General features: G+C 39.9%; 1 protein-coding gene across 1 annotated transcript in view; it reads right to left on the bottom strand.

Moving 5' to 3' along the window:
- The window catches only part of HAPLN1 (hyaluronan and proteoglycan link protein 1), a 70,106-nt gene that overhangs the window by 7,967 nt on the left and 43,255 nt on the right, over positions 1–18,884 (bottom strand). The window contains exon 3 of the mRNA XM_027100687.1: positions 2,833–3,204. Within this exon, the coding sequence (XP_026956488.1) occupies positions 2,833–3,204 (372 nt within the window). The remainder of the gene's footprint in view (positions 1–2,832; positions 3,205–18,884) is intronic.

The raw sequence follows: 18,884 nt of genomic DNA, 5'->3' as shown, positions 1-18,884 counted from the left end.
GGCTCAGTAGTTGTGGCGCACGGGCTTAGTTGCTCCGCGGCATGTGGGATCTTCCCGGACCATGGCTCGAATCTGTGTCCCCTGCATTGGCAGGCGGATTCTTAACCACTGCGCCACCAGGGAAGTCCCTTTGATCTTATTCTTTTTTTTCCGTACGCGGGCCTCTCACTGTTATGGCCTCTCCCGTTGCGGAGCACAGGCTCCAGACGCACAGGCTCAGCGGCCATGGCTCACGGGCCCAGCCGCTCCGCGGCCTGTGGGATCCTCCCGGACCGGGGCACTAACCCGTGTCCCCTGCATCGGCAGGCGGACTCTCAACCACCGCGCCACCAGGGAACCCCCTGATCTTATTCTTGAAGGAATATATTTTCTCCAGTTCAGAAATGAATTCATGTATATAATGTTAAATATGGAAATGTCAGTTATTTCAAGGCAGAGCCTCTGGGTAATGACTGCTTCTGCCCTTTTTATAGTACACAAGAAAGATGGAAAAACATTCTCTGCAGTGAGAATGGGCACACCAATTAATGAAGTATGACCAAAGGACAGTCCCTAAGTCATCTCCCAAATAACTTTGGGGCCTTTGAGAATCTTGAGAAAACTTCAGAAGAACTGAGACTGTCAAACACCACTGTCTCTCTGAAACCTGCATTTTTTTCCCACCCCAACAGAAACTTTCACCTTCCTGCAAACTCCCAGAGCATAGTAGATAAAAGCATGGACTTCATTCAGTGCCCTTGGTATCAAATTCTAGCCCTAGCTCTTACTCCTAGCCATGTTATCTTAGAAAAGGAGCTTTCCCTAAGTTTGAGCTGTCAAGGGACATTACTGAAAGTGAGCAAAATAAATACGCATATGATTAGAGCAATTTGTTTTACGTACTTACTTTACCAAATTCTACCTTATTTTAAAGTACTTACTTTTGAAAGTATCTTAGAATCTTTAATGGACTGTAAGATTGTTGAATGAAAGGAACCATGATTTGGAATTTTTTTGTTTCTCATGGTACGAAAACAGCACTTGTAAAAATATTTATCATTTCAATTGGTTTCTTGGACACATTTACTTAGCTCATATATACGTATGTGCTATATGGTAGAGAAGTGTTATGAAAGCGTGGAAAACATGGAGATTTGGGACAGTGCAGGGCCTATGCAGGAAAAATTACTCTTCTTACAATTCCCCTTCAACACCTCTAATGGTGTCTTAAAGGAAGTCTCAGTTTGACCGTAGAGTTTATTATCTTCTAACACGTGTTAAATCTGCTTTTCAAGAAAAGGGAGAGCTGGCTTCATGCTCAAAGCCACCAGCAAGCATGTATCCATTTATAATTAGAAATATCTTATGTTCACTGTACTTATTTTTATGGTTTCCTTCTATTTCTGGCAAGTTATACTGGTTTCTATTTATTTAAAATATATTTTTAAGTAAGTGTAGGGAGATAATAAATATGGCATGTGAATTACTTAAGTTTAAGAAAAAGTAACTTAACAGATAATACAGTTCAACCTATTATTCATAGATTGGAAGCCAAGGTACAATAAGGATAAGTAACTTGCTCTGGTTACAAAACATATACTGACAAAGCTGGGACTAACATAAGCATCTTGGTACTACTAGCGTCCAGTGCCTGATGCCCCTTTGATAAAAGAAAGTGACCCTCAATTAATATTTGATGATTGACTGTCTTCTCTAAGCCAATTACTTCTTTCATCCTGAATAATGCCAATGTTCATGGATATGAAAGTGAATCAATAAAAACTCAAAGTATAAGGTGGCATGCAATCAGGAGCCAAGAACTACAACTAAGAGAGACAAGAGAAGGTCACAAAAATGAACTTTACAACATCAAGCAATGTATCATACATAAAGCTAATACATCTGCATGCATGTGGTGGCACTCTGGGGGATTCAGAAGGTCACATCTTCAATGAAGTGCTAGTGTGCCAAACATATTTTTCCAAAAGCCACAAATCTGGCCTAGACTGTGGAAGGAGCTTCTAGCAAACACACACCTATAGTTTATATAAGGAAGGAAAGTCTTCTATTAATGCAGCACAAAATTCATCCTTCCATGTAAAGAGACACTGAAATTCATGAATAAAGGGTGTCTTGAGATACATGAGAAACTAAGGAGAGGCCTAAAGGGCTTTGGGCAGAGGGGAAACAGGACGGCATGGATACATTTTATTGTTTAGCTTTGTATACATTTTGATCTCTGAACCTACTGAACGTATTACATATTTAAGAAATAAAACTCCCCCCACAAAATGCCTTGACCATTTGGTATTCAGTGTCTAAGAGACTCTGGACCATTAAAAAAAAATTACTTCTTTACAAGAATATTTAAATAAATCTAGAGTCTACTTTTTTGTTAAATTAAGTTTTCACAGTTATTTTACAAAATACAACTAAATGTATTTCAGTTAGCAGATGTCCTTCACAAAACTTGCCATTATTTTGAAACTGAGATAATTTTAGAAGCATAATAAAAAAGCCTCCACTCTGAATTTCTTCATAACTATGTAATGAGTTTTAAATTTTGAATGGCATAAGGCAGTTTCTGAATGTTGTTAATTCAGTTCCACTGCATGTTTCTCCTACTTGCAAATAGCTTCAAATTTGCATATAACCATTGTGTGTACATTTCAAATATGAAAGCTGGAATCATAGACAGATTGCAGATTACAAAAGAACAGAAAAACATTCTTTACATGGGCTTTTGATTTCTCACATCAGCACCATGGTAACCATTAGACATTACTTGTCATGGAAAAAAAAAGCAATGATTAATTATCATTCCTAAGTTTTACATGATTTATAGATACTTACCTTGTAAATCTAATGCTACCACAGCAGTATCATCTTCTAATCCTTCAATCACCTCGCACTTGTATCTCCCATAATCCTCCAGGGTCAGGTCTGTGATCACCAGAGAAGCATCATTATCACTGCCTCCTTTCAGAAACACTCTACCCTGGTAGCCTCCATAGGTTTTCTTGTGGTATCCCATGGAAACAAAAACATCCACTTCCTTGAGGTAATCTGAAGTTAGCTTGGTCCACTTAATTCGGATTTTGTGGGTTCCTGAGCCAAGTGCTGTAGGGTCTCGGTAAAATTTACATGGCAGTGTAATATTGCCACCTCTGTGTGAGAACACCTTGGCTTGTTCTGCTTCCACGAGTAGACGGGGGCCATTTTCTGCTATAATTGAAAAGAGAGAAAAAAAGGAAAGAACCATTAATATGCTTTTAGACTTTTTTATAATATGAAATATACTACCTACACAGGGTATCTGACAAAGTAGCATTGGCGATAAGCTTCTCTGCATTGTTGAGCAGTGATCTCCTTTGAACCACATAGAAAGGTACCTTTAGTAACTAGAGGGCATCTACAAGGTAGTCATGTCTTTTAAGCTACTGAAAAAAGGAAGGATGTACATTATAATCAATGAGAAATATTGGCTATAATACTCTATAGTCATCTGAAGCTTGAAGATGTCATCGTAAATTCTATTTATTTTTCTTCTACAGTTAAATATCAAAAACGTAGAAACAAGACCAAGAGAAGTGACAGGGAACCATAACTATTTCATCAATATAAACCCAAAACGTACAAGCTAGGTAAATTGATCTCTCCCCAGCTGAGCTTTCTAATACGGTAAGTCTGTATTGTATTTCTAGGAAAAGTATACGGCAACATGATTAACTTTCATTGTACTGTTCTGGCCAAAGAATTAGAATGTCCTCCCACCTCTGGCTTCAATTCAAATATACACCTGCGATATGCCGTTCTGGAGCATTTCAAGCAACATGTATGTATTATTTTCACACAAAGGCCAGACATCAGAAAGGTATTTTTAGTGAGTGCTTTTTAAAAAACTCCAGATTTTGAAATATATTCCTCAAACCTTGGGTGTTAAAAGTGTATCCAAAGTTATATTTATTTTCTAATTAACCAGATAATTATGTTTCTTTATTCCCTTAAATCTCCTTCTACACCCCCCCACCCCCTACCCCCCGCTACCCCTGCTTTCTGCTGTATCTTGGTTTACAGAATCCTCTCGCTTTGCTTCTGCCTTGCCACGCCTCGCCCTTTTGCTTCCCTCCTCCCTCCTCCAAGGACTTTACTGCCTTCCTGGGAGCACCATGATATCCCTAGCCTGCCAAGTCAGCACGGCCGCAGGCCTCTGGAGAGCCAGCTGTTATTTTCAGATCTTGGCTTTCTCTGGGGTTTCCCCTGGTTCGCTCGTTGCGCTTTTGACCTTGACAAGGTCTCTTGAGGATGTGCAAGCTTTGAAAATGAGAAAGCCATATAAGAATTCCTGGACACACATACCTCATCCACACACAGCTCTCAAAGGCTGCCAAAGCTGTCTTTCAAGCAGCCCTTCCTGCTTTAGGCTGGAGGTTCTGAATAAACCTTGGTCACGAATCCTTAACGATAGTACACAGGTCGTCAGGAGGAGTAGCAAGTCATCCCCAGACAAACCTCAAAACTTAGTTATTTAATGGCGCACGTAGGATTCAGATTTTAAAATAAAGGGTCCAAGAATAGACAGTGGTTATATTTTTATCATAGAGCAATCAAAATTCATATTTAAAAAATGAACATATTTATGTCAGCCCCAGTCCTCCGAAACTGAATAGTTGAACCACTTTTAAAGCCATCAGTGCCCCTACTTTGAATAGATCATAAACTGAGAGGATAATGGCTTAAGTAAAATGAATCACAAATCCAGCCCATTAGGCATTTCCTTTAGATTCTCTTCTTTATCTTCTTATTTAGGCCCATAGAATCATAAGACATAAAAGGTAAATGTATCCAACTCTACCCTATGTAGAATATTCCCCCTGCAATATCCCCAGGGACTGCATCCATGTTCTACCTAAATATTTGTAGTATCTTCTTTCTGGGAGGAGGAAGAGGTGCTGTTTAATAAGTCTGCTCAGCAATGCCTGAGGCCCTAGGGAACATGGATCTACCCACTACCTTGGGAGGATGCCTGAAGCTGGGCCTTCGCATGCTGGGACTTGAGTTTAGACAAGACATGAGGCCTTCAGAAAGTTGCAGTTTCATGATTCTCTCAAGCTTTTTACTTTAAAGTCAAAACTAATGCCCAAAGGCGCTGGGCTAAAGGGGAGTTACAGTAGTTAGGAACATGGGCTTTGATGTGTCAGAGACCTTGTTCTAACCTCACCTCTTCAATTTGCTAGCTCTGAATCCTTGAGCAAGGTGTGCAAGCCCTAAGCCCCAATTTCCTTACATGTGAACTAGGGAAAGTAATGTCTACTATGCATAGTTGACCTAATAGGCACATAAAGCACTTGAAATAATGGCTGACCCAAACTGTTCCTACTGCACAGTTTTCCCCCTGTATTTCTCCTATATGATACTGCCTAATATTGAGCATAATTTTGACATATATTAACCTTCCATGGTTCCACTTACTTATAAAGTTTTTAACCACGTGGAGTAAAATAATACATACAATGCCACCTGTGTTATATAGGAAACCTGGAAATTATTGTGTGGTTTAGCATAATCATAAGGTATTCCAGAGTGAACACAAGGCCTGAGTGTTTTATAAATTAAAGAGTTAAAGCACAGATCAAAAGTCTTGTACAAGAGACTGAAATTTCTAATTTTTTTCTGAGGTTAACTGTAAATCATCTTGTAGTATTTTAGAAGTATAAGCTTATGATTTTTTTTAGGTACTATTTACTTATACTCTAGCATTCTGCATAGATGATGACTTACGTGGTATAATGTTGAGACCTAAGCAGACACCAAAAACCCATTGGCTTCCCACAAAATAATTTTTCTAACAAGTCTGCTAGAATGTATAAATTTCCACCATTCTTATTTTTGGGGTAGTAGATGCCACGAGGCCCTGGCTGAAATTCAAAGAACCCTAAGAAAGTTGGGTAATGTGTAACTTTGAGTGACTGAGGGCCATTAACATTCATTAACCTAAATCCCCAACATGGCCTTTAGAACAATGTGTTTTATTAGCTTGTTTGCTTCTAGAAGCTCAACACTGCAGATTATACAGCATTGAGCATTGCTGGCGGGAGTGGCCTGTTGCAGAGCAGGTAAGATGTAGGAAAGAGCACTGGCCAGTGAGTCAGGAGCCCTGGGCTCTGTTGCAGGCTCTAGCAGGGCTTAGCTGTTTGAGTGACAGGTCTACATCATGAGAACATTGAGCTTAAGATTCGTATCTGGCTCCCTATGGCAGGTTGTCATGATAGGGATCAGCCAGGAAACACACTAAGAGGGAGAGGGTAGAGGGCTGGAACAAAGGGAGCCTATAATGCTGATGGCAAACTTTGCACGGTCTTGTCTAGAGTAATCTGATCATTGGGTTAAAAATGTGGATTGGTTTGAAATTAATGTTTAAGTCAAAACTGTTCAATCAACAGGGCAGTTGGAAAGCAAATCAAAAGATAAAAATAAACCTTGATCATCAGAATGAGTATTGCTTATCCTTTTTTTTTTTTTAAATATTAACTAGAGAAAACCAAGCAGCATACATGTGCTCATTTTAGGGGGACTGAATTTTTTAAAAGTTCAGTCTGTAAGTTACAGGAATTTCATATTTTTATTAGTGAGTGTCAGTGACAGTGATGAAAGATTTGATGGCCTTCAAAGACCACAGTCGTCTCCAGGGGAAACAGCAGGGCTTCATTATTATTTTACAGTCTGCTGTGAAATCCAGAGGACATCATTCAGTTTCACCAAATGATGAAAGCAATGGCATGACCGAAAAGCTGATCTTTGTATCACTCTGTAATTTAGATGAAATCTTTTAAACAATAGGACAAAAACAATTCAGAAATATGGTATTGGACTATTACCTATTGTTCTTAGTTCTATTAAAAGTTTAAACATTTGGGGGGGCAGTTCATTGCCAAAGAAATAGAGGTGACAGAAAGTAAAAAAAAAAGGTGTTATGGGTCAAAGTTTGTCTTTTAAAAATAAATAACTTTTTGGATTGTACAAAATAACCAGTCTTGGTGTTGGTTACTTTCTCACTGGTGTATAATGAAGAAGCCTCCAGACTTTTGGATTTCCTAGACCAATAAAATGTAAAAAGAACCCAAACAAACAAAACTGAGGAATATATTTAAGATGGTTAAACAAAGACAAAAAATACTCCCCTTCCAAGAAAACATTCTACCACCATCATTTGATTTTTTTATTGTGGTAAAATACACATAACATAAAATTTGCCATTTTAACCATTTTTAAGTGTGTGATTCAGTGGCATTAATTACTTTCACATTGTTGTGCAACTGAGGCAGGAGATAGATGGGCCACAGGCTGAGCAGCTGGAGTTTGTCCCCTCTGGAGAGATACTTCAAGATGAAGATAACAGCGGGAGCAAGGAGAAGCTGAGCCTGCCCAGGTAAGAGGTACAGAGACCACATATTTTTCATTCTTGAGGTCAGGGAGACCTTCCCAACTACACCTGTGCAGAAAGGCTCCTCGGGTCAAAAAGGGAGGGAGTGCCACCCCATAGTAGGTGATGTCAACCTACCCATAGGCCTCTTCGCTAGAATCCATCTTGGCTAAGAGATGCGCACGCATACAGGGGATGACCCTGAGACAAACCAAAGATGGACTCAGAGCCAGGCAAAGCAAGATGATTGGCCAGAGGAAACCCAGAAGAAATGCCCCATGTAAGTGATTCAAACTACTACGAGGGCGCAAGTCTCTCTCTGAGTCCTTCAAGTGTGTGTGTGTGTCTATTCACACATATTCTTTTTCCTCCTAATAAACACTTTACTTGTTTCACTACTTTCCACCTCTTTGTGGAAGTCCATTTCTACAAAGCCGACGGGCCAGGGGCCTTGTCACTGGCCACTGGCCTTGGTGGTCTAGTGGCGAAGATTCAGCGTCCTCACTGCCTTGGCCTGACTTCAGTCTCTGGCCGGGGACCTGAGATCCTGCTTCAAGCTGCTGCAGGCCGAGGCCATCTGCAATCACAACCACCATAACCATCTATTTCCCAAACTTTTTCATCACTCCAAACGAAAAACGAATTCCTCCCTGACATTCCAAACTAGTAGGCAGACACTCAAGTACCAGCTCCACGATGAGTCATTTGAAAATGCTGCACAAGGTTTTAAAGATAGTTCCTTATTTTTGTGGCATCTGTTATCACTTTGGTGGGTTGAGATGTGTAAGACTAACACTCTGGAAGCTGTTACTTCCTTTAGGGTAGCCAACCTGCCCAATGATGAGCAACCAGGCTGGAATTGTGTCCTTCTCGTTGTGCTCACCACAGTCTACTGAAAACAGTCACTCTGTCTCCCTAGTCCACGTCTTGTTATATTGTTCCTCCAGCATCAAAATAGTGCCTGGCATGTGATAAGTGTCTGTGACTGAAATAGACGAATGCCTCCCAGAGGCTGTGCTCAGCTATGGCAGTAGACATAGACCCCTGCCCTTGCTTTATACCATATTGCTCTAAAATGAAAACACTTTATAAAAACAGGTAAAGATACATATTAAAGACACAATATTTAGAAAGAACATAATTTAGACATTGGTCTCTCATCTTACGCATTACATTTGAGTAGGATACATAATTTAGGAAAAAATTATCTTACTCATTAATCTTTCACTGTTTATAATTACAGTCAGCCCTCTGTATCTGTGTGTGCCTCATTTGGGATTCAACCAATCAGAGATGGAAAATGTTTGAAAACGACATTCCAGAAAGCTCTGAAAGCAAAACTTCAATTTGCTTCTTGCCTAAGTATTTACATAGCATTTACATCGTATTTACAGCTATTTACATAGCAACATTTACATTGTTTTAGGTATTATAAGGGATGATGCCTGTAGGCTAGGTGCAAATACTGCAACATTTTATACAGGGGACTTGAGCATCTGAGGATTCTGGTATTGGAGTTGAGTCTTGTAACGAATCTCCAGTGGACACTGAGGGGCGACTGTGTTTTGTTTCCTTCAGACTGGAGTAAATCCCATTGTTCCCGGTGTTGCTCGCTGGGAGCCAGAAGCTCCCGTCAGTGGTCTTGACTCTGCTGTGTCTTGTCAGCTTTGCATCAGAGATGTTTACAAGGCCCCTCCCCTCTGCCCCTCTCTCTCTCCATCTAGTCTTTACTGTCCTTTCAGAGGGCTTTTCATTTATCAGAGACAGAGCTTTAGTTTCTTGCCCAGCTGTTCCTCAGTGTAAAGACTCTGAGTCTCTCCTCTATGACTCAGCAGTTCAGGAAGGGTGACCTGAAGAGGGCAGGAAAGAAGCTTTAAGGAGGATCCATGGCTGCCCTCAGCCCTCTACTACTTGACTTGGGTTTGAAATCCTGTTGTATTTATCCCTGGCCCATCTTTGCTTTTACCTGGAGTTCAAATGCTGACCTGAAGACATATAAGAATACGTGTGCTTCTTACCATGTGTGTAACTTGGAAAGAAATATGTATACTTACATAAACTATATCTGAAGGAATCACTAGAAACCCATGAAACTAATAACCATGGTAGCCTGTGGAAAGGAAAGGTAGATGTCTGGGTCGAGAGCTCCTGGGATATCTTCACTGTGTATACTCCCATATTTAAAAATTTTTGAACCGTGTGCACGTATCACCTGTGCACGCCCTAAGTAGAAATGGAATAAAAATATTAAAAATGGTTGACAAAAATGAACAGAAAACTTAATTGACAAAGATAAACAAAAAACTTTCCCTAAAGTGCCTCTAGAAATACACACAAGAAGCTGGTAGCTTGTAGCCAGAATTGCAGTATATTGTTATAATTGCGAGATTATATTTCTGGAGAAGACCTATGGCTCTGTTAATAATAATAATGTTATATTTAAACAGGTCTTCAAAATGTGAAAATTTTACCTCGTTTTTTCAATTCCTTTAAGATACCACCGACAAAGGTATTGACTGTCTTCTAGTTTTGACTATAAAGGAAGAGTCCAAAGCTGAAAATAAGGTAAGTGAAGATTGCTCTTTGCTGTAAAGTGATTACTGCTGTTTCTCACCCTCTGTGACCCTGTCTTTTGGCCTCACAGGCTACAGGAACATACTCCTCCCAACACCCCTCCACCCTCTGCCTCTAAACACTGTATAGTCATTGTGCCCTGCTTGTTCCTATCAATCTACAGCTGAACCAGATTACCTAGAATTGTATTTCCAGTTTCCTTAAATGGTATGTGACCTGCATTACCTGATGTGATGTGCTGTGGAGCATTCCCTTTGGTATTGACCACATCCGGCTTCCTTCCTGTATGGTCAGACCACTCAAGATGGCTGTTCTCTTGCTTTCTGTACATCCCCTGCTCGACCAGTGCCTGCTTCACCTACTCCCTACTCTCATGACTCACCTTCCTGCACAGTTGCCCCAGGTCCCAGCTAATGATTATTCTAGCTTTAGATCAGAACGGCTCCACCATGATAGCTTATCAAAGGGGAGGTGAGGGGTGTATTCCTCTTCTGGTTTCCCTGGTAACTGATGAACCAACCTGACATCAATTCCCCCTATAAATGGTAACCTCCCCTCTCCCTGGGGAGCTAAGACTGCAGCCAGGTCCTGCCTGCCCTCTGCCACACACAGTGGGGTGTCGCTCCAGGACCTTGCTTCAGACGTGTAAGCTCCCCAATCCATTAAACTGTTGATGTCTCTGTTGTTGACTCTGGGCTCTTTCTTCAGTCTTGAAGCTGGGCAGGTACAGGGCTTGTAGGCCTGTGGGGTGCAGCCCAACACTTGCCTTAGAGGTAAATTGATTCTGTGATGGGAGACAGCCCAACACCAACATATAGTGTTGTTTCGGGTGATGTTGATCATGAATGTGTACCATGTTATTATATCCAAGTTTCATAGTAAAAAGTAAGGATAAGTGCTATCACTATTTTAGAGCCTGAAGGTTTTTTCAGGGCCAGTGGAAACTTTTCTCCCCAGAGGATACTTTAGACAGATCTTTGCCATATAAAAGGTGAGCTTCTTTGCTGGAAATGGGCATCAAGAGCCTCCAAGTAGTTCTAGGGCGTCCATTGAACGTAGTTCAAAAATCTGTGTTCTGAGACGTAAACCTGAAACTGGGTTACTATCTTGAAAAATATTGTCTCTTTTTAATTCCTTTTTCTTCATCTTTTTCAACCAGGAAGAAGTAAAGTGTGAAGAGGGTGTTTAGCTCTGTTCTACTAAATTCTTTGTGGCTTTTGTCTTTCCACATTCATTATTGTTTCATCTATTTTCGCAGCAGCTATAGTTTATTGGTTAAGCATGTGGACTGTGCCTCTTACCTGGTGTCACCTAACCTTTATGTGCTCAGTTTTCTCATCAGTAAAATGGAGTTAAGCCACCTTCTTTGCAGGGTTCTTGTGAGGGTTAAAGGACGTGATACGCTGAGAGCTTAGCCTAGTGCCTGGTACCCTGAGTGCCCAGTAAATGTTGGCTGTTACTAGCAAACATTTACTGAGTTTCCAAAGTGTGCCAGGTATGCAAACCAGCTTCTGTCATCGACATTTTCTTCTTTCCTATGCTCTTTCAGAAGACAGTTCCTAGAAAGTACTGATTCCTGAAAACTCGTATCTCATCAACTGATGATGATTTTCCTAATCTAGTGGTTCTTAATAGAATAGGAGCTCATTTCAGGACCACCACCTTAAAGCCTTTTCAAAAAACACCCTGTATCTAATCCAGCTTCTTCCTGCTTCCTCCTCCCTTTCCTTGGGGGTTCCAGAAAGTCTTCGGGGGCTTCCCTGGTGGCGCAGTGGTTGAGAGTCCGCCTGCCGATGCAGGGGACACGGGTTCGAGCCCCGGTCCGGGAAGATCCCACATGCCGCGGAGTGGCTGGGCCCGTGAGCCATGGCCGCTGAGCCTGTGCATCCAGAGCCTGTGCTCCGCAATGGGAGAGGCCACAACAGTGAGAGGCCCACGTACCGCAAAAAAAAAAAAAAAAAAAGAAAGTCTTTGTTTGGTTGTAGAGGTGGAATGTGTGTATTGGTAGCTGTCACCCCACCTTGCTCCTTGAACTGTTCTTTAGAATCACTATGGTAGCCTGAGGAAAAGTTTCTCAAAGGCTTGAGACTAAATCTTTTTTTCATAGTGATTTGATTTCTTCTGGAACATAATTATATCAGTTGAATGGAATAAAATGGGAGCCGTTTTTACCCACTGCTTCACTCAGAAGTTTTTCAGAGAAGGCTTAGATGGAGGCTGTATGGTTCCTGGTGGGTCAGGAGCAGAGGAATCCGCCTGCCTGAGTTTGAATCTCAGCTTTACCACTTAACAGCCATACGACCTGGGGCAAGCTACAGACCCTCTCTCAGCCTCAGTGAGGATAACCACCTTTATGTAGTGTGGTGGTGAGCGCTAAATGAGATGACCTAGGTAATGAAGTTTCTATTGTGTATGACACATAGTAAGTGGTTTTAAATGCTAATATTAATTTATCAGTATTATTGCCATTGGTTAAGTCCAATATAACTGGTCCCCAAACTTGAGACAGTCATACTAGCTTTGTCAACTCGGAGTTGTCTGCTCTTGCTAATAATTTTCAGAATTTAAACTTGTGCATGTTATCAAAGATTTATGCGTAAAGAAATAGCATTTGATTTCTATTATTTTAGTCTTAGAAAAAAAATCACAGATATAGAGAAATTAAGGAATACATTATAAGAAAATAAAATTTGAATGTTTTACTAATATAGTAAATGACAATCTTTGAAGAATCATACTTTCCAGGACTGTAATACAGACTTCTTTCAAAGGGTGTGGAGAAACTGAAGCATTAGCATGGGTCATTCTTCTTCATTAGGCTGTAATTAACCACACAGTCCCTAATTATTAGAAATGTGTTTTTATGTGGTAGAGGGCTCAGATCTATTTGTCTCTGCTCAGAGTATTTCCACTTTGTGGTAAAACATAAGGTCAAGTTATCCATAATTTGCAGAAAGGACACTGTTGGTTTTATACATTGGTATGGTTAGTGTCTTCACTTAGTGTGAAAGATATCAAGATAGTACTATGCAGAGTCAGTTCTGGAGGCAAAAGGGAACTTTTGATTCTGAATCAACAATCATGAATTGATAGCCTTTAATGTGTCAAGTATTAAGTTTAGTGCTGAAACAAAACGAAAGGTAAGTCGAACACAAAAGCCCAGGTGGGCAAGGCTGAGGGAAAATGAAGGGAGCACCATGGTCTTGAGAACACAAGGAATGAAAGGGACCATACCATTGCTGAGTGCGCGCACTCCATGCTCACGGGGAGCAAGTACTCGTTCCCACTGATGTTGTCCAATGGGAATGCAGGCTGAAAAGCAGCAGGTCTTTGGATTTTTCAACAGATGCTAGAAATACACTTTTTTTTTTTTTTTGGCTGCGCCTCGTGGCCTGTGGGATTCCACTTCCCCGACTGGGGATCAAACCCCCGCCCTTACGCTCTTGGCAGTGAAAGCGCAGAGTCCTAACCATTGGACCACCAGGGAATTCCCTAGAAATGCACATTTTAATGTGAATATCTCCTATTTTTAAAAACTTGCAATTAATTTAGATTTTAAAAAAATGTTACCTGGGGAAAAAAATTACCACATATCAGAGATCAGGATTTAGACTCTGGGAAGTGAATATGTGACCTTTGAATCCTCTTTTATCCCACCTGTTGATTCTGAGGGTTTCTGAATTTCAGACCCGGGCGATCTCCTTGTCTCTGCTTGCATTTCCTCCTTCTCCTGTGATCTCATCTAGTCCCATGGCTATAAATGTTGATGTGCTGGTGATTCCAAAACTTTCTAGCAGTGTACTTTTTCCTGAGCTCCGAACTAGTAAATCCACGTGACCTGCTGCTCATACATTGGATGCCAAACAAATAACTTGAGTCCTCCTGTCCTGCCCAGACTTGTTCTTCTCCCAATCTTCCTCAGTTCATTTTATGCCTCCGTCATCTGTCCATTTGTTCAAGCCAAAATCTAGCAGGTGTGTTTGATATGCCCCTTTCCCTTAATCCCTATGTCTAGTCTGTCAGCAAGTGCTGCCATCTCTAACTCATTTTTTTTTTTTTTCCAAAATTGGTTCATCTCCATCCATGTCCACTGCTACCATCGTGGGCCACACCACCATGATTTCTCACCTAAACTACCTCAAGACCCTCCTAAAGGTCTCCTCACGTTTACTCTTGACCCACCATAATCCAGTAGTCACCTGGTCTTTTGTACATGTAAATCATATTACATCATCCCTTTGCTCAAAACCTTTTAGCCATTTTCAAGCACTTTTAGAATAAAATCTGAACTCTATACTCTGAACCAAATAAAAAGTACGATGGTCTCACTCATGCCTCCTCTTCCAGTCTCATCTTAAACCACACCCTCTCCACTGCCAGGCTGTAGTCCCTTTAGCTTCTCTCTGGTTTGAAAATACCATGTTTATTCCCATCTCAGAGAATTTGCACTTCCCATTCTTTCTACCTGGAATGCTCTGTCCCTGGCTTTTGATGTGACAGGCTTCTGCTCACTATTCAGAGCTCAGCCTACAGAGCCCTTCCTAATTCCCCTCTATGGGGTTCATCCTACAGCCCCCTAGGGGCTCTCTCACAAGATTTTCCCCCTTAAAAACACTTTTATATTTATTGTTTATATGTTCATTTGTTTTTATTTATTCAATTACATATGCAAGCCAAATAAATAGTTATAAGAAAAGAGGCCAAAGCTTGGTTTTGGAGCACACTTTGATTTTAATATATTATGGGCAGCCTATAAATAACTGTTATATCATACATCTTTTAAAATAAGATATTCCGTTTACATGGAAACATCTCTATGAAGTATTAACGTCCAATCAGCTTTTCAGTATTTTAAACTAATTAAGACCCTTCGTTAATGATTGTGTGATAAAAAACAAGGCAAAGTGAGAACATAAAATAATCATATGTAAATTCGGGAGATTTAAAACCTTTCAGTATAATTTATGACAGTTTTCAAGAGAAAATAAGAATTGTTCATAACCCACATTATTCTAGGGAAGAAAACTTAAGAATTTTCCTATCCTTGAAAAAAGCAAAAAACAGAAAAGGAAAAAACCCTTGTGTGAGTGTTCATTATTTTTTACTAGCAATATTATTGGTCACAGATAATCATAAATCCATTGTGAAAAAAGGTAGCCATATAACTAAGAAAATAAAAACTGTATGTAATACACACTGTAGTTTATAAGGAAACCCGTCTTTTTTTTTTTGCGGTACGTGGGCCTCTCACTGTTGTGGCCTCTCCCATTGCGGAGCACAGGCTCCGGACGCGCAGGCTCAGCGGCCATGGCTCAGGGGCCCAGCTGCTCCGCGGCATGGGGGATCTTCCCGGACCGGGGCACGAACCCGTGTCCCTTGCATCGGCAAGCGGACTCTCAACCACTGCGCCACCAGGGAAGCCCGAAAACGTGTCTTTAACTTACATGCCTTTCACCTGTTTCATCTGTGCCTTTCCCTACCATTCAGTAACTCTGAGCCAATCGGACAAACGTCATTTCCAATGCTTTCCAGGAACAAGGCAAAGCAAGGAAGCAAACAAACACCACTTCAAATAGAATCCTCTAGAAGCGGAAATCTCCTCACTTCAAGGATATGTTTTCAGTGGTGTTTCTATTTTAAATTTATGATCTCTCTTTAGAAACAAGAGACGACTCTCCCTTCTTTCCACCCCCTTCACCTAATCTGAGCCCTTGACTGTAGTAAATGTTCCCTGTTCTAACTTGCTTTGTTAATTTTGTACTTGATGGACTACGGTCTTTCTGTGTTTTTATCCTTAATGTCCTTGTCTTGTTTGAGTGGACAGTGTGTGGGAAAGGTAGGTAGAATTCTTGTTTAGCTGAATATTCTTTAGTACATTTCACAGCGTAATCCTTGAGTATGTAAAAACATACTACTCAGAGTTTATACATGTGGTAATTAGTTACCGAGGAAGTATTCAAGTCAAGCAAGCAATGTGTTTAATTAAAACAAGATTAAAATGGCTCCAATTTGCACTGACTACTTGATAATCATTTTTGAGAACATATGTAGTGCTGCTACTACATTGTAGCAATACAAAATACACAAAATGTTTTTGAAGTGATTTGTATAGAACTTTTAGATTTCTTATGCTTTCAGTGTCTTCATTTCGAAATAAAAATATTTCTGTAACAAAGATCCCCTCCCACCCCCTGGATATTTTCACTTTGATACCTCTTAATTAAATATTTTAACTTAGCACTTTGGTAGATTTTTGTACTCCAAGATACATTCCTAAAAGAGTAGTTTCCATTTTCCATTTAAAATAAAGAGCCAAAGCAATAAAGAAATCTAACTATTCTTTCTTGGTAGCTGGGAAAGTCAGAGAAATATAGCATGTTGAAATTACTTTAACATTAATCCATTCAGCTATAGGTCAGTGCTTTAGCTGAGTCAACACTGGTTCCAGCAAAGCTGCAACCAAAGAAAAAGGCTTCTCTATTTAATGGATTTTTCTGGGGGGGAAAAAAAAGGCTTTGGGAAAGTTTCCAAACAGTCATTGGCTTCCTGCATAATTTGCCAATTTCAGCACTCAGGATGGAACAGAGAACACAATGGCTGTTAGTGTGAATTTGTTGCTACCTGAAAATATTATTAAATATAGGTTTTTATACCTGGAAATATTCTAAAATTCATTGTTTTAATAGATGCATTATAGAATAACATAGAATTCAGCATTTTAGGCTACTCTACAACAAGTTTAGAAATATTCTTAAGGTGTATTTTATGGGTTTAAAAAGTGAGTATGAATACAAAATTCTAAATAGTAGGATATTTTTGTTTGGTAACTAATTATTCTTTTCTTCGTATTTCAACCTCTATATAACACTTATTTTATTGTTTTTTGTCATCTTTGTCACCCTGATAATATTGTCATTAAGCTCACTGAGGAGATGGTTTGTTCTTCCGTAGAGAATAACTCAGTATTTTGCACAAAGAAGGCCAATGTTTAGCAAATGCCCGAATGAGTAGATTATTTCAAAAGGACACACAAATGCACAGAAGACTGGGCAATGGGCTAGCAAATGCGAAGTTGCATTTCATTCCTTGCTTTTTCTATTTATAACCGTTGTGTATGTGTGTATAAATGTATAAACTATATGTGTGTGTGTGTACCTAGTGTACCAACTATATAGTTGAGGAAAATTATTGCCATGCTTGACTTATACCTATAATTTAAAGAAACTGCTTTATTGAATGGCAGTTATCACAGTTAGTAGTTCTATATTCATAGTAATGTCTGCCTTTCACTAGACCATAAGCTTGATGAAGACAAAGACTGTGAGTTTTGGTCATCATTCTATTCCCAATGCCTATTAAGGTGCTTACTGTAGATGACACATTTGTGCCCCCCTCCCAAATTCATATGTTGAAACCTGATTCCCAATGTGATGATATTTGGAGGTGTGGCCTTTGGAGGTGATTAGCTTATGAGGGTGGAGCCCTCATGAATGGAATTAGTGCCCTTATATAAGGGAGCCAGGAGTGGTCCCTTGTCCCCTTCTGCCATGTGAGGACACAGAGAAAAGACAGCCATCTCTGAACTAGGAAGCCAGCTCTCACCAGACACCAAATGTGCCAGCACCATGATCTGGGACTTCCCAGCCTCCAGAACTGTGAGAAATCAATTTCTATTGTTGATGAGCCACCCAGTCTATGGTATTCTGTTACAGCAGGCCGAATAAGTGTATATATGTATGCGTGCAGTATTTTTCCATATGTATGTATATGCCTATACACATTTTCCTTCATCTCTTTTGGTTTTATTTATTGTATTTATATGGTGATATTCTTATTCCGATCAAATGATAAGGCTGTGTTTAAAGCAGTAGGTTCTTATTAGCATATTTGGTTTCACATCCTATAGTAAGTTAAGAAGAGATTTTAGAATTAGGATGTTGCTAATTTTTATAATTTCATGATGAAATTCTCTAATATTTTATAGCTCATAATTTCTAGATAGTATTATTAACAGTGTATGCATTTAGCCAAATGCAATTTGGAAACTATAGTTGATATTCATGGATTTTGCATTTGTAGCTGTAGATAGTGTACTCTGCCTCGAAAAGAAAAAATAAATTATAATTTAACTTTTAGGAAACAGACTCATGGAGTCTGAGTCCAGACAAGTTTTAAGTGGAAGAGAGAATGCTTATCTAGCTCTCCCATTAAACTTTTGTTCTGTAGATGGTTTATGATCATCCATTATTAAAATCACTTCACTCCTTTTGATCCTCTCTGCACCACCAGATCCCAACTCTGCAGATATTACATAAGGAACACGATAGCATTGCAGTGACCAAATGTAAATCAAATACTCTTCAGAGCTTCGTGCACACGTTAGGAGGATTGCTGCATCCTGCCTCTGGTGGATTCTCCTGGATTGTAAGACGCTATGTGCAGTGTGGGAGCAATAAAAAATGACCAAACAAAAATTGCTCTCGAAACTCAGAATCCTCTTCCTTATCTGCTACCTCTCATCGTACAAACTGTAAAGTTTCCTGAGATTTGGAAAGACTGACTAGGACTTGATTAGGAAAAGTTCCTAGATTTTGGCCCTGAATTTATTTAACAAATGTATTGATTACCTATACTATGTGCCCAGTATTAGTTTAGGTGACTGGGATACATCAGACAAAGATCCCTGCCCTCGTGGAGCTGATATATGTTCTTGTGGCAGAGATGGACACAAACAATTGCATAAAAATAAGTAAAGTAGATATCCAGGACTACAGAGAAAAGGAAAAGAAGATCAGAGGTAGTTAGGGATGCCAGAGGAGGGGAAGAGCACAGTAGTCAGGGTGCATTCATTAAGAAGGTGAGGATGGGAACATATGTTTATGTATGACTGATTCACTTTGTTATAAAG

Source organism: Aethalodelphis obliquidens, unplaced genomic scaffold, assembly GCF_003676395.1.
Source record: "Aethalodelphis obliquidens isolate GAN/ISIS:26980383/991018 unplaced genomic scaffold, ASM367639v1 scaffold4, whole genome shotgun sequence".
NCBI lineage: Eukaryota > Metazoa > Chordata > Mammalia > Artiodactyla > Delphinidae > Aethalodelphis > Aethalodelphis obliquidens.
The sequence above is the reverse complement of the archived record's forward strand: the minus strand, read 5'-3'. Positions and strand labels throughout refer to the sequence as shown.